Here is a 20,484-nt window from a genome sequence, read left to right as displayed (position 1 = left end):
GGACCTAGAGATTAGAACTCTATCGTAACCTCTTTTCTATATCACATTAGCTGAGATCCTGATACAAAAGCCTAGAAGCAAAATTAACATTTCTTGGGATTATAAGCATATTGTCTTGAATTTTTCATAATACTGTTTACCTTGGAATGTAATAGCTTAGACAGAATTGTGTTTATTGCAAGCAAACAAGCAAAGAATGAGTACTCTAGCACGATTCAGCAAGTAAAGAAATAAAAGTGGTTGAATTAAAATGCTAGTTTCACAGAAGGGTCTATGATGCAGATGTTAGTACCGTAGTACATGATTATTATTACATACTTTATTTTTCCTTCCTCTTTGCCCGTCTAAAAAGACACAATTGCACCTAGAAGTAATAGAAATCTTACTCAGCCTTTCTGTCTAATTCTCTAATCTAATTTTCTAAATTCAGATTCTAAAATTCAGCAAACGTTTTAAATAAACTTTTAAACACATATTTTCAGCCAAAAGGGCTGAATACATTGCTTTTTTTAAAAAAAATGTTATACATTCACAGGAAGTATAATTCTGTATTTGATTATTTCCTAATATTGTTAGGGTCTCAAGCAACCACAAATCATGGCTAGAGAAAGTTTTCAACAAAAACTGCAGGAGGCCTTAATCAGATGAAGATTTTATAAATACTGTACTTTTAAAAATGTATGCTTCTTAATAATTAAATAGAACTTGGCACTCCATTTTACTATTGTGATTACGATAAGGTTGTACCTGAAGCCACACAAATCCTCAGAGATCACATTTGACCATTTACAGAAACTTCAACTATATTCATCTCCCCAAAACAGGGAATTTAGGGATTATGAAGATTCTGAGTCATCATGATTGTCTCAAAGATTTTTTTTTCAAGAAGCAATTGGACTTTTTGGTTTTCCCTTGAAGACCTTTCCCTTCTCATTTAAGAAGCTTCTTCAGCTCAGGAAATTTAGACCATGTTTAAAAAAAATCACAAAGTAGATTTTAATCAAGATAATGATAAATTGATAAAACTTGCTAATAATAATATCATCATTGATTGGAAACTGCATAGAGAGAAGAAAACTCAACAGAGTAATTTGCATAGCCATTCATTTCTCTATAGTTGTAGCCTTACAGCATGCTTCAATTTACTGAGAAAGGGACAGAATGACATTATCAGGACCAGTAAAGTACAGTGGTACCTCTACTTAAGAACTTAATTCATTCGGTGACCAGGTTCTTAAGTAGAAAATTTGTAACTAGAAGCAATTTTTCCCATAGTAATCAGTGTAAAAGCAAATAATGTGTGCAAACCCATTAGGAAAGAAATAAAAGCTTGGAAATTGGGTGGGAGGAGGAAGAGGAAGAAGAGGAGGAGGACAGTTGCTGCCCAGAGCAAAGGGAGCGCTTCTTTTCTCTGGGCACTGGCAGAGGTTTAGTCCTTTTCCAAGTGCCCAAAGAAAGGAAAATGCTTTGTTCGCTCTGCCAAAGCTTCCTTAAGCGCCACGGAAAGGCTCCTCTGGTAGCCCAGAAAAAACCAAGTTGGCCGGGATTAAAGAGGGAATGGCAGGAAACTGGCTGGGCCTTCATGCTGCTCTCAAATTTCCTGGGAAACCTTTCCGGGCTCGGGTTTTTAAGAAGAGGCAAAAAAATCTTGAACACTCGGTTCTTATCTAGAAAAGTTCTTAAGTAGAGGCATTCTTAGGTAGAGATACCACTGTAATTTATTTCCTTCTATCTATGAGCCGAAGTGGCGCAGTGGGTAGAGTGCAGTACTGCAGGCCACTAAAGCTGACTGCTAGATCTGCAGGTCAGCAGTTCAAATCTCATCACCGGCTCAAAGTTGAGTCAGTTTTCCATCCTTCCAAGACGGGTAAAATGAGGACCCGGATTGTGGGGGCAATATGCTGGCTCTGTTAAAAAGTTCTATTGCTAACATGTTGTAATCCACCGTGAATCTAAAAAGAAGAGCTGCATAAAAAAATTTGAATAAATAAATAAAATAAATATCTGGCTTCAAAGCTTCATACCATCAGTTCTTCTTGAGAGGAAGAGCCATACCATCAGTTCTACTGCAAGATTAATGTCATAAAGTTCTTTTTATACAAACTCCAAACATTTTTTTAATTGATTTAATTGAGCAAAATAGAAAGTATGCTAGAACATTTCAGGTTTCTTCACATCTTTTTCCATCTTTCCAATTAAAATTCAGCTGAACTGTTTGGAGTCACAGTCTTTAATCATATAAAGCTGTGCAATCAATACAAATAAGAAATAGGATCTGGAACTGGTAAACTGATAAAAAAATATTAAATGCCTCTTCTTTAATGATTATCAGAAAAATGTTTTCCACATCTGATCCACAAAATGAAATAAATTTGTAATCGGAAGTAGGGTCTTAAGTGTTCAAGGAGCAGTAGAATTCCAAAGAATCATCTTACAAGTCTAAATATCTACCTATTGTGCTATTTCTTTTTGGGATAAACAATGTTATACAAAACACACAATATAAAGTAATAAAATAATAAAATACAGGAGGTATGGGGAAAGGAAATTAACTAAAACCAGTTTATACCAACATTATTTACTATACTTATCCATCCTTAGATATCCACCAAATCTTAATTAATTAATATATTTTCTTTTGTTCTTTGAATTTCTCATCTTTCTCGTCCAACTGTACATTTCTTTCTCTTTCCTCTAAAATCTTCAAATTTATTTCTGTATTCAGTCCACTTTTAATAAACTGCTTTCTCTCCATTTGCGCACCACTCTTGTTTTTTTCCACTCCAATGAACTTTTTTGCATTTACGGTATATATATTTCTATAGATACGTTTTTTACAATTGTTTCAATAAACATTCTTTTCCACCAACCCATATACTGCCTTCTATCTTTTTATTGGTACTTGTACATCTTATAATTTCTTTATTTCCACATACTTAGTAAAAATTCTATCAAATTACAACATAAACACCTGTTTCCTTCAATTTGTTGCTATTTATATATAGCTTGCAACTATTCACTCAATTACCTATAAAAACAATTTTCTAAGTCGTTTATTCATTCATGTTTAATTCCCTACTCCCGTGTTGTATCAATCTATCTAGAAATCTTTCCATTTCTTAGCAAACAGTGCAATATGGTCTGCATAAAAAGTCCACTTGCCTTCATATCCTCAATTATCATACCTAATAACATGATTTCCTTATTCATCTCTATATAAATGTATTAAAAAGCTCATGGACACCACACATCCTTGCCTTGGTCATTGTTTCAAGTTGAACTATTCCCTTAGCATTTCATTTGTTGTTACTTATGTTTTATTTCCCTCATATAGCATTCTTATCTCATTCACAAACATCCTTCAAGTCTATATTCATGCAAAATATTTCATATTTCAAATATCTTATCAAGTGCTTTCTATAAATCAACAGGCATACATTAAAACTTTGTCACATTCACATAAGGAGGCTAAGGCTTTGCTAAAGTTCAAATATCTGTTTGGCGCACTTCCTGCTTTGAATAAAGCTGCGCTATATTTGCCAAAAGTTTTTTTTCACAGTCATGTCTTACATGCTTTTGATCAGAATTCAGCACTTGATAAATTAATCCTTCTGTAGTTTTGCATTCTCTCTTGTTAACATTCTGTTTTTGTAATGGAGTAATAATGGCAATCTTCCAATCATCAGCCATTGCATAGTCATCAGTCTTTGCATAGAGCAGACAATTAATCAAGTCAACCAGCCATTCCATAAGCAAACTACATTGATATTTTAACACTAATATATTGCCTTTCATTTATTAAAACAGATTTGCCAAATGTTTGAAAGAGAGGAACACCAAGAAGCAGGGAACACAGAACTCCAAAATCTTGGAATATTCTCATTTTATAGAGCAACTTCTCCAATTTAGAGAGCAACATTTCAGATATATTAAATAGTAACTTCAGAACATCCTGCTTTAATTTAATATTTCTTGAGGGCAACAGGTTGGGGGAAAACTCTCATGATACATTTACAGTCTAATATTTTTGTAGTATGGTTAGTTACTTCTTTAATAAATATTTATTTAAGAATGTAAGAACTATACCCCATCAAACCAAAGGTCCATCAAATGCAGTAATAAACCGGATATCTCTGGGATATCTACAAGCAGGACACGACCACTGAAACAGTTACTAAAATAAATAATAAAAGCTACTGTACAAGTTTAGGGCCCCAGTAATAACAGTGTCTGTTGTGGCTTTCAGTGATGTCATTAGATGCTCTTGATGTATTTATAGCTTTAGGTTTCAAAGTGTCACCACAAACTGGGCAGTGTTGTATACGTAATTCAGTTACCTTGCTATCAATCAAGAACTGTGCATGCAATTTTCTGTAATCACTTCAGAGGGCTTTCTGGCAAACAAAATAGTTCAAAGTTCTTTGTACTTCAAAGAATGTTACACACGCTTGGACTTGACCATTGTTTGATTATACTACTCAGAACTTCCTGCAGCTGGTACTTCCCTTTTTGCTTTTCCATTTTGAATCTGAGGGAAACTTTGGAGAAGAATGGCTTGCCTCAGCATGAAAGGATAGAGAATGACAGATTGTGCCATTCTCTAGCATGCCTTCTGCAAGAGTTTTCCTCATGTTACACAGAAATGGGTATCTTATTGAACATCATCATTGCCCTGTGTTGTTAGTCTAGGTTTAAGCCCAACTAAATAAAATACTTAAGTAAACACTGACTATACCCTGAGGCTCATGGAACCCTGTTATCTTCCTGTTGAGGTGGTACCTATTTATCTACTCACATTTGCAGGCTTTACAATTGCTAGGTGGGCAAGAGCTGGTGCAAGTAACGGGAGATCACCTTGTCATATGGTCCTTAGATCTTGGACCCAGGCTTCCAACTGATAAGTTCAGCATTTTTTAACCACTGAGTCATTGTGCTCCCACTTAGAGCTACAAGACTCTGTAAAATTGGCCACAGTGATTAAATATCATGTGAAGTACTATTAGCTTTATACAAGAAACAAGCAGAAGTTTGATGGATAATGCTTCCAATTTCCAATTGTATTTGGTTTTTTTAGTGCACAGACTGCCTGGACTAACTGGAATTTAACTCCTGATTATCTTAACTAAAATGGTTGTATGGCAGTTATATAATATTTATTATAAATAATATAATATTTATCTTTCCAACTTGGTTCTGAGAGCAGAAGAAACAGGCAAATCAGATGTAAGCAGAGAACTAAAAGAATCTAGTTGCCATTTGTTTTAATGTTTTATTTCAAAGTAGTAAAGAAATACTACTAGTAAAGGAATAGTAAAGGAATACCCACTAGCATTGCCCCCCGACAAAATAATCTGGCATTCTTTCATTAAAATATATGCACACTATAAAAAATAAATACCAAATCTTTACAATAGAGGTCTTAAAAAGGAAAACAAAATCTGCTGATAAGCTACACGGAAAAGAATAAAATGGGAATATCTGTGGTTCAGGCATAAATTGGATATTCATTGAGCTGCAGGTTGATCTGCTCAGATTATTCACTTTATAACCAATAACAAAAAAGATCAATCTTTAAACCAACTTCACTGACTTCTGGTTTGTTTCTATGCCTAATATTTTATATTCAGGGCATTATATAATACATTAGGGCAGAATATTTAACAAATTAGTTCATGAAAAGGGCTTTCTGCATGTCCACCCATCATCTAGGTGTATCACTAAAACATAAGGAATAAATATTTTAACAAAGAACTTGAATAATATCCATTAGTCCTTATCCTTACTATGTAAAATTATATGAAAAGGCTAACTTTCTGTTTTTCCTTATTTAAACTAATAGACAGGCATGACATGCTATAAGGAGATTTGAAATACTATTATGGTTATTATTTTCTATTTTCACAGCAAGCTAGAAAACCTTATGATGTACGTGATGTGATAGAACAATATTCTCAGGGTCATCTCAATTTAATGGTCCGAATAAAAGAGCTTCAAAGAAGGTATGGTCCAGAATTCATCTTCTAAACTTAATTATTTTTTTAAAGTATATTCTGAACATGCATAGACAAAGTGCAGCCCACGGTGTCCTCACTGTCCCACATTAAATACCGTCAAATTTTAATTGTGGAAACAATTTCTGCCACAGTATCCTACAAATATGAAGGGTTAAAGAGTGCCCCATGACACTTCCCTAACATACTTCCTAATCTATTAGGAACTTCAATGTTAAGGTATCTAGTCTGGTCACACCCGTAGGAAAAGGAATTAAGAATGAAATAGACAGTAGAAATGGGTTAGAAAATGGAGCATGACAGGACAGGAATATTTTCATATTGAGAAGGTTAACAGATTGCTCTAAGCCATGGTGTGTTATAACTAGGCTTTACTGAATAAGTTACTGTTGGCTGGATTCTTATAAAATGCTAAGCCATAAATTATGTTTACAAACCATAATGGCTGAGTTGACAATACATACTAATCCAAATCCAAACATGCCATCATATGATTCAGAACAGAGATCTCCAAACTTGGCAACTTTAAGACTTGTGGACATTAACTCCCAGAATTCCCCAGTCAGCATGGCTCGCTAGGGAAATCTTGGAGTCAAATTCCAAAACTCCTAAAGTTGCCAACTTTGGAGATCCCTGACTTAGAGTGATGCATGAACCCAAACTATCCGATTTATCTCCTGTCCTGCCTTTTATTTGTTTCAACTTGATTGTAAGATCTTCACAAATAAGAAACATCATTCTTCCTTTCCCATCTATTTAAGAATCATCATTTATTCTATTGGTTAATGTCTTTTGAGCATAGCTAAAAAAAAAAATCCCACAGGACAAAAATTACATAAAAAGAACATTATTTTAAAATTGCTTTATTGGTTCCAATCAATATTTTGAACTCATGAACTCAACATCTCCATGTCTTTGTGTAAGTGTTAATATCAGGAAGTATTGACAGACAACACTAAATCTTTAGTGAATGAATAACTTCTTCATAGAGCCATTTTTAGATCACATACAGTATCTCTAAAAATCGCAATAAAAAGGTTCAAAACATGTTTTGCAAATAAATCAATAAGTACGTAAGACCTTCTTTCATTATTGGTAGGAACCTACAAAATAATCACAATTGTTTTTAGCTGCCCATGTTTTACCTGGGAGAAAACTTTTGATTTCTTGTTTAAACATTTTTTCTTTCTCTCTAGATTGGACCAATCTATAGGGAAACCGTCACTATTTATTTCTCTCTCAGGTAAGTCACAATCCTAGAAAAGCACAGAATGTATCTTAAATATATCAAATACTTAAAAACAACTACAGTGGTACCTCTACCTAAGAACGTCTCTACTTACAAACTTTTCTAGATAAGAACCGGGTGTTCAAGATTTTTTTGCCTCTTCTCAAGAACCATTTTCCACTTACAAACCTGAGCCTCTGAAACTGTAACTGGAAAAGGCAGGGAGAAGCCTCTGTAGGGCCTCTCTAGGCATCTCCTGGGAGGAAACAGGGCCTCCACCCTCCCTGTGGTTTTCCCAATCACACTCATTATTTGCTTTTACATTGATTCCTATGGGAAAATTTGCTTCTTCTTACAAACTCTTCTACTTAAGAACCTGGACATGGAACGAGTTAAGTTCATAAGTAGAGGTACCACTGTACTAATAGAAATAGCGATTCATCCAACCAATGGACAAACCCATGACAAAAAAAAATCAAAACAGAATCAAAAGCACTGAATGAATTATATTTAAAAGAAATTAATTGAAACAGCTAATACAAATATTCTCATGCTTTTGTTGTTGTGAGCCGCCCCGAGTCTTCAGAGAGGGGCGGCATACAAATCTAATAAATTATTATTATTATTATTATTATTATTATTATTATTATTATTATTATTATTTTAGATGCACATAAGTTACTCAGCAGTAACTTATGTGCATAACAGAGGATAGATCTCTCTTAAGGCCCTAAGAAGAGTAGTGGGCTAAAAACCAGAACACTAAATTGCGCTTGCCGCCGCGGTTCATAAGTTCTTGCGGAGCCAGCACAATTTTGCTGCTGCACCTGTGGAAGTAGCAAAATTGCGCACGGAGCCGCAAGTGCACCCGTGTTTCAGCATGAGCGGAAGCAAAAACACCTCGCCAACACACAGGCACACCTGCGGCTCCATGCGTGATTTTGCTGCCTCCACAGGTGCAGCAGCAAAATCGCGCTGGCCTCTCAAGAACGTACGTGGCGGTGAGCGCAATTTAGCGTTCCTGGCTCATAGCCTACCGCTGCCTAAGAATCTCTCTGCTTTTATTCCAATACCTTAACCATTATACCACATGGACTCTCACTCATGCTCTATTGTAATTTTCAGCTAAATTAGTGTTAAATTTAATTTAAATTTATTAAACCGAATGCACTAATTCTTCTGATTTAAAGCATAACATGAACTCAAGATGCAGTCTGAACTTGAGTCTATTCAAGGCAAAGGACTTAAAAAAAACTACTGTTAATTGTAATAAAATTACCTATCTGTCAGCGGTGTTCAATTAAGTAGCTCTGCTAGACTAGTTAAATGCAATTGCATGGCTTCTGTCTCTACTATTGTAACACTTGATATTCATCTAGAAGTGTCTTTTCTATGCAGAAAAAAATAAAGATCGAGGGACTAATACGGTTGGTGCCCGGCTGAACAGAGTCGAAGACAAGGTAGGCCTAAATTAGACTTTCAATAATAGTTGTATTTTACTGCATGACACTAGCATATTAGCACATTCTTTTCCTTCCTGATTATTAAAAAAAATGCAGTCTAAATGTGAGGACATGAATATAAGCAAGCAGTTTAACAAAGGCAGGTTTGTAGAAAATAAAAATATAATTCCGTATAAATATTTCATTTCTAATGAATTGTTTGAAAATGGAAAAATGAGAATATGATCTATAACATTTTGTAGTATCTGCAAGTGGGGATATATTGTTGAGTAGGCTTAAATTGCTTGTGCTAGTCCCTAGGAGTTATTAATTAATAATTTAAATCAATTGAAATATTTGTTTTTGTACTATGCCGTATCTTCCTTGTTTTAAAAAGGCAACTTAATATGAATATGCAGTATGTTATATTACATTGAGCCATTAAAATTCAGTCTAAAGTCTGCAGTTATCCATATGTCCTAACTTGTTTCAGCTTATTTATACAATTTCTTCTGATTACAATGGGAAGAAAATTACATCACTGTAAAGCTGACAAACAATCGAAAGAAAATCCTTCCCAAAGGCCTTGGCATTAAATATAAACAAGACAGAGAAAGACACAGAAATGGATGGGAATAATTTAACCAAAACAATAAATATTTTCTCATAGTCACACAAGTGAAAGGAACCTGAAAGGATCTAATACTTGTAGAAGAGAAGGTCCAACTTTCTCATTTATTATCATTGCTGTTGAAACTGTTTTCTCTGCTTCCCTTTCCTTTTCTTTATGCAAATGCTAATTGGAATCTTGTTATAGCTATTCAGTCAGTAATGGCAAGTGAGAGGGAAATGAGAGGAAGAAGCTTCAAGGCTTTTTTTTCTGGGAAATCTTTCTGATTAAAGTAAATCTATTTTGCAGCAGAGGCGGAGTAACGACACGGACACAAGAGCTGGATTTAAACTGGGTCATTTTTATTAATTAAATTTGCATAATTTATTTAAATGAATTTGCATAAATTAACTATAACCCTAAACAAGGACCCGCAGGGTCAAACAATTGCTTCCGGGGCGGAAAATGACGTCATAAAAACTTCCGGGGCAATATATGGGCGTAGCTCCATGCTGATCCAGGTGAGGGGCCACACCCTCACCTGACTCACTGCCATGCACTTGCATGTGGGAGGTCCCGCCGTCTATCCCATACAAGGGGAAAGCAATGGGCGGGACCCAAAGACAGGTTCCCCCCAATTGCTCAGGTCGCTTCCACCACAAGCCTTTGGAGAGAACCTGTCAATCATCCCCAAAGATGCCCAACGGAGAACACGCAGTTGCTAAACCACCATGCAGTTTTCCGCCCCTAACCTGCCTACCCAAATGACCAAAGGTATGCCAATTAGCCTGAGCATGAGCGAAGCACCCCCTAACCGCGTATCCGTCACCGCAGTGTGGAATAGGCGAAAAAAACGGTCGCAGAAAATACCGCGACCGCCAAAAATTCCTATTCGGCCCCCCGAGGGGCGACCCCCACTGGCACACTGAAAGATAGGGAGGGCGGGTGGGTGTTCGCCTCTTGTCATCCAGGACGAAAAGGAGGCCCTGGAGCCTGTCCAGCCCTTTTATAGAGCTGCAGGCTCTGCCCTGGATGACATCACTGGGAAGGCCAGAGCCTTCCCAGGAGGTAGGAACAAGATGGAGTTCGTGCCGAAGGTCAGTGTCTCCCTGGCCCTGCAGCAAAACGGGCCGGGGATAAGTCACCGGCCTGGTATTCTTAAAATGGATTGGATAAACATGTCCCACGCGCAGGCATCCTTAAGGATGTTGGAAGCTGCCCCATGGATATGAACTGAATAGGGAAGTTGCTCATTGATTGCCACCTGGAAGTCATTTTCAATCTTTGGCTAGTGCCATGCTAATTGATATGATGGTCATAAATGGAATATCGCTTAAATATAGCTTGAAATGTCTGAGGACTTTTAAAAAGGTATAACATTTCAATTCATTGACACCTGTGCTGTTGTCCCCCCCCCTTAGATTTATTGTAAGTATTTTAAGAGTCATCCAAGCAAGAATATTGATTTTTGCATCCTCATCTTTTATAAGACCACCTGCACATCTTTGTACATTTTTGTATTATCATCTCTTCTACAGGTAATATGTGATCAAAGGTAAATGCACAGGAGAGGTTGATGTGCTAGCTGGTTTTTAGAGTAAGGTTGCTTTTGGATATGATTATATTTTGCTCCTCCATTTGCATGTGAATATATGCATGTGGACTATTGAGTTCTACCCCTTGGCAACTACATAAAAACTCCATGTAGGTTTGGGACCAGGGTGGGTTCTGGCTTACCTCATTTGGGTGCTCTGGGGTGGAGCTCCATTTTCGCTACCCCACTGCATTCCCACCCCGGCTTATGTGTTAATATGTTCGTACTTATATTTGCTTTCTCATACATGCTTGACAAAGTAAATAAGCTAATACTAAACTAAACTACAAATGCTGCAAAATACGGTTGCACAATTTTATGTCTCCAATATTAAAACATCTGTAATTTTTTTATTGTAAAGGACCCTGGGTCACACGATAAGCGATGTAGAAGTGGGATGGATGGATGGCATGAATAAAGAAAGAAACAAATAAACAAACAATTGTTAATTGTATCCCAGGCTCAATTCATGATATTGGCATTTACTTTTAAAATAGAAACAAGGGAGTTACCATATCATTATATATTTGCATGATTATGATGGATTGTCAGACTGTCCCTCTTTGGGAAATACCAGACTGTAGAGGTCTGTTTTGGGGAATATACATGTAAGGCCTTTCTTTGTCATAATTGTCTAATTTTGAAATTATTGAAAGTGAAGTTTCATTGCTAGTCTCGGGTAATCAAATAAAGAGTTAAGATACTTGTCTTTAATTCTTTTAACTAGTTTGACTTGCAGGCCAATGCAAAATGTGAACTAAGACAAAAAAGTAAAGGTATATCAAAGACTTTGTGGTCTTCAAAGAAAGCGGTGAACTTCTGTTGTTTGGTTAGCTAATTAATTTGAAATATTTTCATATTTTCGAGCATATTTCTTTTTTATTTTATGCTTGGTGGGGAGGTATGCCTAAAAAGGCTGCAACAGAGATCATTGAAAGGTTGGGAAAGAAAAACCTTGCTTTAGTAGTTCAAATAGTGTGACTCTGTTCAGGGAAGCAGGTTAGCAGTGGCCTGTAGCTTTTTTATTTAACATCTGGAGTTGTGCCAAGAAGTGTTAGGTTTCATATATAAAAAGCAGCCTGTATTCATTCAGGAAGTAACCAGGCTTGCTACAAGAAGTCTGCAGGGAAGAAGTTAACAAAGCTCTTTCAACAATTAAGCCAATTTTATTTTCCCAAGTTTTTAAATCCCAATATTTAACCCAGCTCATTCCTGACCAAAAACAAAGGAAACAAGATAAATTCTTGTAGGAACATTGGAAATTTTGTGTGTGTGTGTGTTATACAACGTATGAATATATTTTATGTTTTTATAAAATAATATAAAAATAAGCTTATTTTCTAATATAGTCCTCACTGAAAAGTTTACTTTAAATATTTTTTTGAATTTGTGAGAGCATTATGGAACTAGAAAATCATTTCAGATAATACATGTATTTGTGCAGTTTTTAGATGGATTCTTACAGGTGATCTTTCATTTGGAAACATTTTATTATCTCATTGATTATTTCATCTTGATTTTCTTACCAAAGGAGGAGACAAAGATAATATATTTGTGTAGTAGTTTTTAATTATTAATTCTTAGAGCTCTTCCTCTGGAAACAATCTGAGCTACCACCTATTTTAAACATTTGAAAGTGGTAATTCATTTGTTTTCTGTAGTAACAAGTTCCAGAGACAAAATGACTATAGGTCGCATTGTGGAACAAAAAAATCTCATGATAATTTAAAGATTAGTAAACCTATTTTGACCTAGGTTCTCATAGACTTGAAATTAGTACTTTATCTGATTCATATACAATTTCTCCCAGTTTACATATTTACATTGTGAGATGGTTTGGAGTACAGGAGGAAGAATTCTGGAAATAATAAAATGCAAAGAGTACAAATAATAGCAATTTGAAATAGGTAGAAATTTCTAGGTGTCGTCCTATGCTGTCATTCTGCACAAGAGTTCAAAAATGTCTGAATCCAATAAATTCATTAATTCTACTGTGTATAAAAATTAGATATTGCAATGTAATGGACTGTTGTGAATTAAAATCCATTTCCTTATGTTTTCTTCTTTTGCTTCTAAACACTTTGTATCATATGCAATATCAAAAAAGTTAGCCTCTGTTATAAGTGGCTAATACTTTTCTACAGGTGCATATTATTGAGGTGCAAAAAAACTACTTTTGTCAACACCGAGCGAAAGAAAGAACAGGAGAGTGGGAGGGGGAATCACTCTTAATTTTTAAGTTAGGTGAAAGCTCTGAGCCATGTCAAATAGCATCGTATAATTCTCTTTCAGGTTACAATAGGCTATTGTTCAAGATTAGCACCCAGGTTAGTTTCAGATCTATTTCTAACAACTTGCTTGATTTATGATGACATTGTTGGCAGCTGGCTTCAGCAGCCTTTTACAGTATGCGTAGTCAGCAGTTCTAATGTTTATATCAAAGTCATATAATCTGGTTCTTTATGTTTTTCCATTCAGTCGGTGGGCTTGCTTTTTATATAGCAATGTGAAAGTTAACCCTTTAGCTCAATATCAGCTTCCCTAACCTGGCACCCTTCACTACAGTGTAGCACCCCTGAAAGATTCTGGGGGTCTCTCTGCTATTTTATGATGCAGTGATTGGATAACTTTTTACTCAAGAATTTTCTTGCAAGGAAAAAGAAAAGGACAGGCAGAACAGCCTTTGCTCCATGTTATTCAGATGGACTTCAACTCCCATAATTCCCAACCAGCCAGGCCACATCAATTTTGGGGGGAAACAATTGGGTGAAGTAAGTAACAGAAGCATGGATCAAAGATTTTTCCCCCTCTGCAGAAAGTTTGCTTTGGAGTCTGTTTACAGAGAAGGGTTTTGCAAGTGGATAGATAGTCTTTCCATTTTAATTTGTATTTTGCAAATATATTTCATACCTCCCAGTGGCCAATAAGGACCCACGGAATTGGCTTCTCCAGATCCCGTCCACCAAACAAGGTCAGTTGATGGGGCTGTGAGGAAGGGCCTTCTTTGTGGTGGCTCCAATGCTCTGGAACCAACTACTTCTGGAGATCTGCTCTACCCCCACCCTAACAGTCTTTCTTAAGACCTGGTTTTTCCAGCAGGTCTGGGAGTGTTAGATTATCATCTTGATGCTCTATTCACTCTGGGCTGCCAAAGCCTCTTAAGAGCCACCGAAAGGCTCCTCTGGCAGCCCAGAAAAGCCCGAGATGGCCAGTATTAAAGGGGGAATGGCAGGAAACTGGCCGGGCCTTTGTGCCGCTCTCAAATTTCCTGGGAAATTTTTCCGGGCTCGGGTTCTTAAGTAGAAAATGGTTCTTAAGAAGAGGCAAAAAAAAAATTGAACACCTGGTTCTTATCTAGAAATGTTCTTAAGTAGAGGCGTTCTTAGGTAGAGGTACCACTATAATTGCAATTTGTTAATAATGTGGCACAATAATTGAATAAGAGATAAGTAGTGATTATTAGGATATCCCCCCCCAAAAAAAATCAGTTTGTGTAATTATCTGGTATATTATTATTGTATGTTGTGTGCTGCATCTGGTAAGATTTAATGGGTAGCAGATAGCAAATCTCAGAGGTTGTAATCCAGATTTGAAAATTCTCAATAAAATTACTGCTAGGCCTTGAGAGCACGGGTTCCCACAGCAATTTTATTCTAGCTTTTTAGATATGACAGGTATTGTGTAATAAAAAGCAATATTTGAGAGTAAAATATTTGTTTCCATATCCATCTCCAAACATAGACTGCCAGTTGAAGCAGTCTGAGCTTCAGCTTCTCTTGCAGCAGAAATGCAATTGCCCTCAGGTAGATTGCTTTGTGCACTGAAGGAAACAGGATGATCCACATTTGATTATGTTCAAAGTAGCTATTTTATCTCCAGCCTTCAGCTTCTAATACCTCTTTTAAGACAAGTTCGAGTAGACTGTTTTGATCAAGTTACTGTCTCTCTCACTCTTTCTTTACTGCAGTATAAAGGCTGTAGACCATATTAAAAAAGAAAAGAAGATGTACTGTATTTTTCAGAATATAAGATGCATCTTTTTCCTCCCTAAAAGAAGCTGATAATTTGAGTGAGTCTTATACTCTGAACCTAGGGGTTTGGAGGAGGAGTTTTTCCCCAAGCCGTAATTAGCTGCTAACAATCTTCCCAGCTCTTACCTTGCAGGCTCTTTCATTGTTTTTCTCTGCGAAGAATGTTTTCCAAGCCCTAAGTCTTTGCAGGGTTTTCTTCATTGCTCCAACTTGCTCCAAATGTTTCTTTCCAGCCATAACCAGGTGCCAACAATGTTCTCAGCTCTTACTGGCTTGCAAGCTCTTTCCTTGTGACTCTCTGTGAGGAATGCTTTCCAAGCCCTAAGTCTTTTCAGGTATTTTTTTTCATTGCTCTATTTGCTCTGAATATTTCTTTCCAGGTGCTAAAAATGTTCCCAGCTCTTGCTGGCTTGCAAGCTCTTTCATTGTTACTCTCTCTGAATAAAGTTTCTTTAAAAGCCCTAACCAGGGGATAAAATAATGTGCTGAAGATGACCAGACTAAGAATGATAGCCAGATAAATATCTGGTAAGGAGATTCTTTTTCCTATTTTCCTTTAGAAATTTGTTTCTAAAGTGTCTTAAACGAGTGAAGCAATGCAATTTAATTAAGGTGGACTTTTACATACAGCTTTTATTATTGCAGACAGTTATGTTGCCCACAATTCGCATATGTAGAGCAGAGGTGGGTTCCAAACATTTTTTACTATCACTTTGTTGGTGCCCCTCTCAAATTTCCTGGGAAATTTTTCTGGGCTCAGGTTCTTAAGTAGAAAATGGTTCTTAAGAAGAGGCAAAAAATCTTGAACACCTGGTTCTTATCTAGAAAAGTTCTTAAGTAGAGGGGTTCTTAAGTAGAGGTACCACTGTACTTTAAACATTTAAGTATTATGCAGCAAAGGATTGGCAACAGCGTATGGAAGAATTATTAATTATTTCTAGCTAATGAGATTACTGATTAAAAACAGTCAAAGTTTAAGCTTCTTAGCAACTGCTACAGGGGGTGTATTTTATTTTGTGATAAATATATTACAGCTCAAGAAATGTGGGGGCGAGAGGGAGAATCTTTCTGTTTTGCAAAACATTTTAACTGAACGCTAATCCTCAAACTGCTATCATTATTGTGATATGTTTTATATTAGATAAGAGAATGCTAAAACAAGATGAAGTTATATCACAAATGTGGCGGATCAGATAAAATTAATTGAAGTGTCTGAGACATTTGAAAATGCCTAGGGGAAGCTTTCTATGATCTGTGCATATTTTTGAGATTAATGATAAAAAATTTAAAAGATTCACAGCCAAGTTAAGTTTAACTAACTAAATAATTATCAGCAGAAGTACAATCTACAGATTGAAAAACTCCTATTAAATATTTATTTCATTTTCTTCTTCCTTCTTTCTTTTTGAAACTTTTCCAAGAAAGGAAACTTTTAAGAGCAGTTTTTACTTACAAAGAAGCAAGGGTATAAAATAGTTGTTAATCCAGATTTTTAAAATGTACCATACATAATTTGTATTGTAACATGTATGAATTCCCCTAATACAAGTGAAAATGAGAAGTCGTCCTTCTATGTTAGCACACTTTTGTAAGCCTAACATTTGGCCTTAATAGAAACAAATAATCTAAACCTTGAACAATCTGCTTGTTTAATACTACTATAAAATGCCTCAGTAGATGAAATTGATTTCCTAAACAAAGAAAATAAAGATACTTCAGAGCTATATGGAGGAAATAGGCAATTATTAACAGGAATCATTGTTCTTCTTGGTAAAGTGGCAAACACGAGATTACAAAACCATAGTTGTAGAAATAGTAGAGGATAAATCTAGGGAACAAAATACATGGCCACATCTTAGACGAGTAGATAAGCTTATAGAAATATTTTGAAGGCAAATAGATGGGACAAATCCCTATCTAAGGCCAGATTTAAGAATAGACTTGCTGATTAAAGTTGTTGTTTATATGTACTTATAGGAGAGCACATCTCAATAGGATTACCTTCTAAAATCATATACAGTGTTCCCTCGATTTCCGCGGGGGATGTGTTCCGAGACCACCCACGAAAGTCGAATTTCCGCAAAGTAGAGATGCGGAAGTAAATACACCATTTTTGGCTATGGACAGTATCACAACCCTTCCCTTAACACTTTAAACTCTTAAAGTACCATTTCCCATTCCCTTAACAATCATTTACTCACCATTATTACTGGTACTCACCATTGAATAAGACACTTAGTGATCCTGATATTTATAAACATAATTGTTTATTAACAATAATTATTTTTTTGTTATTTATTTGCAAAATTATTAGTTTAGCGATGACATATGACGTCATCGGGTGGGAAAAACCATGGTATAGGGGGGAAAACCGTGAAGTATTTTTTAATTAATATTTTTTGAAAAACCGTGGTATAGGCTATTCGCGAAGTTTGAACCCGCGAAAATCGAGGGAACACTGTATTACAGATTTGGAATGATCAGATTGTAAATGATCATCTTGCCCACTTTGTAGACATTCATGAATTGTCTAAGGCAGTTCTTCTCAATTATTTTCTGTTATGCCCCTCCTAGGAAGAAATAAACATTTCACATGCCCCCAACTCTCCGATCTGGGCCCCAATGGAATTTTAGTGTTAATATTTATTATTTTATTTATTTATTTATTTATTTATTTATTTATTTATTTATTTATTTATTTATTTATGTATTTATTTGTTTATTTATTTATTTATTTATTTATTTATTTATTTATTGGTTTTGTATGCCGCCCCTCTCCGGTGACTCGGGGCGGCTAACAGTGACAATAAAACAGTGTACAATAGTAATCTGATATTAGAAATGATTAAAAATCCATTAATATAAAAACCAAACATACATACATACATACTATGCATAGAATTGTAAATTTTACTTCTTGCTGTGGAGTAAGTCCCACAGAACTCAGTGGAGTCAGTTTTCTGTTAGGGGAAATCAATTGAGAAGGATCATGCATATTCCCTGCAGTCACATGCACACACACACCCCAATGGCATGGCTCCATGCCCCCCCCCCCTCCCAGGGGGGCTGTCCCACTATTTGAGAAGCACTGGTCTAAGGTAAAGATCAAACATTTCATTAGCCTTCATGGGTTGTAAGGTTTATCAAAAGAGGACACCTAATGCTTGCAAAGACACTTACAACCATCAACTCTAATCTAAAATTGTAGACCTTGGAAGATATCTGAAAGTGAAAGCCCAGCCACTTGGACTGAGAGTGAATTATTTCAAATTTACATGCCCAGTACATTTTATTACTGGATGAACAAGGAGTAAACATATCATGTAAATCCATTCCAACTGGCTAAGCTAATTAAACAATGTCACAGGGAGCAGACAGGATTCACAAGGGTCACTTACTGACCCAAATTCTTTCTGGCCCAAACGCAGCAATAGGCAGTTAAATTTTTATTATATGAAAGCAAATTCCGCTTCCTAACTTTCTGTGAGCTTTCCAGCCAACAAAAATTAAAAGAGGGGCTGGACTCTAACAGATGTTTTTGTCAGAAACAGTTTGTTCAGACAGGATAAAAACCTAGATGGAGTACACAATACATTTTAATTGGAAAAAAAATATTACGCAGAAGGATCTGATATCCTCTTTCTACCAAAAAAAAAAAATGAACAATCCCCTCAGGCATCTTGCTTTGCCAAGGAATTGTTCTATAAAAATGAGAAAAGTGCCATGCAATCTTTTGTTTATTTTTTTCTGACAAAGCAGCCCTCTGAGGTTGCCTCTCTATTCTTTCATTATAATTGTCCTGAGCCCTCCTTTTTTATGTCTTTCAAAGCATCCCTGTTCCATTAACACTACGTGTGATTTGGTTTCAAACAGATTGCTGCTACTAGATTTCTTTTTAAAAGTATATTCCAAAATAATAACCTAACTTTTTTTAATGTCAAATCTTCTAAGTTAATCAAAATTGGGTCAGCCTACTTTATGCAATGCCCAGCGATGGGGGGGTGGAGTAGTACCAAGTTGATCTTGGCTAATCTTGAAAAGCTGAACAGGGGCACAGCAGATTACTACTTGGATGGGAAACTATAAGGAAATACCAGGGCCGTAGCCCAGACTGGACATTAGACAAATATTCCAAAAGAAGGCAATGACAAATCCTTCTACATCGTTGCCAAGAAAACTACCATCTCCTTGAACTGATCAGGAAAGAAGTTCAGGTCTATGGTCAGCTTCAAAGAGAATTCTTCACTTATTTACCATTAAACCCTATGCCAGGGGTCATCAACTTTCTTCCACAAATAGTCTGGGAGTGAACAGTGGGCTACTTCCCCCCCCCTCTCTCTCTCTCAGGCAATGAACTGGTCCTTTGGAGGAGTCATTGGGGCAAACCATAGCTGTGTAAATGGTCATTTAACAGGCAGCTTAGACCACAGAAGGAATGGGGGGGCATGGCAAAGGCCTCAGAATAGATCTTTCCTAGTTTATTGGACTGTAAAAGCAAGTGAAGCGATATGCTTTCAGATTTGCAAGATTCTGTTAATATAACCAGGGCTGAAATTCAAAAATTTTCCCTACTGGATCTGTGGGTGTGGTTTGGTGGATGTGGCAGGGGAAGGATACTGGAGCCAGCCAGAGATGGTATTTGTGGTTCTCCAAACTGTTGCATCTGTAGCAACACCTCATTCTGCATTCTGGCTCGTATTTAACACAAACTAATCAAAGTTTCTGCTATCCGTTCCCCAGAATCTGTCAGAACCTGCTAAATTTTACCCATGAATTAAATGGAATGGAATGGAATAGAATAGAATAGAATAGAATTCTGTATTGACTAAGTGTGATTGGACATGCAAGGAATTTGTCTTTGGTGCATATGCTCTCAGTGTATATAAAAGAAAATATAGATTTGTCAAGAATCATGACTTACAATACTTAATGATTGTCATAGGGGTCAAATGAACAATGAGGAAACAATCAATATTAATAAAAATCCTAAGTATATAAGCAACAAGTTACAAGCATAAACTCATAAGTGGGAGGGGAAGGAATGTAATCTTACAATAAAATTAGACCTAGTACTTCTGAGTGTACTTCTTGGCTACAAAACTTATGGGGCTGATTGTTGGCAAGGTTGAGAAGCACTGAATTATGCCAATTGGTTACTGTTCTGTCCTGTTTGTGTATTGTTTTCTCTTTTCTTGAGGTTTTAAGGCAACAGAAGCAGGGGGTTCTATTGCTGGTAATTCCTTGTACCTGTCATAGGCCTCTTGGTCTGTGTCAGGCGGCACATTTCCTTAGTTAAGTGTTATTGACCATACATATCATTATTCAGAAATGGGTGCCTCTCTCTAACCAGCTAGATAACATCTTCAAAGAATGGGATCTGAATTGGAACTAAAATGCCAAGGGAAAACAAGGCGATAACAGCAAGCTTTACCGCACTATCTTGCTTGAGGTAAGTTTTAGAGCAATCTGGTTATGGAAAACGTCAGGGTTCTTTCCTGTTTCCCAACTTCCAAATTAGCTCTTCAAACAGGCAGCTATTAAGAGATGGTTTTTCAGCTCCCTTTCATG

The 20,484-nt window shown here is 36.3% G+C and overlaps 1 protein-coding gene across 3 annotated transcripts in view; it reads left to right on the top strand.

The window, feature by feature from the left end:
- Positions 1–20,484, top strand: part of KCNQ1 (potassium voltage-gated channel subfamily Q member 1) — a 459,783-nt gene that overhangs the window by 299,522 nt on the left and 139,777 nt on the right. For all 3 annotated transcript variants that reach the window (XM_070764765.1, XM_070764772.1, XM_070764756.1), the window contains 3 exons: positions 5,905–5,999; positions 7,208–7,254; positions 8,638–8,699. In XM_070764765.1, the coding sequence (XP_070620866.1) occupies positions 5,905–5,999; positions 7,208–7,254; positions 8,638–8,699 (204 nt within the window). The remainder of the gene's footprint in view (positions 1–5,904; positions 6,000–7,207; positions 7,255–8,637; positions 8,700–20,484) is intronic.

Source organism: Erythrolamprus reginae, chromosome 1 (genome assembly GCF_031021105.1).
Source record: "Erythrolamprus reginae isolate rEryReg1 chromosome 1, rEryReg1.hap1, whole genome shotgun sequence".
Taxonomy (NCBI): Eukaryota; Metazoa; Chordata; class Lepidosauria; order Squamata; family Dipsadidae; genus Erythrolamprus; species Erythrolamprus reginae.
Note: the sequence above shows the minus strand (reverse complement) of the source record. Positions and strands in the feature narration are given on the sequence as shown.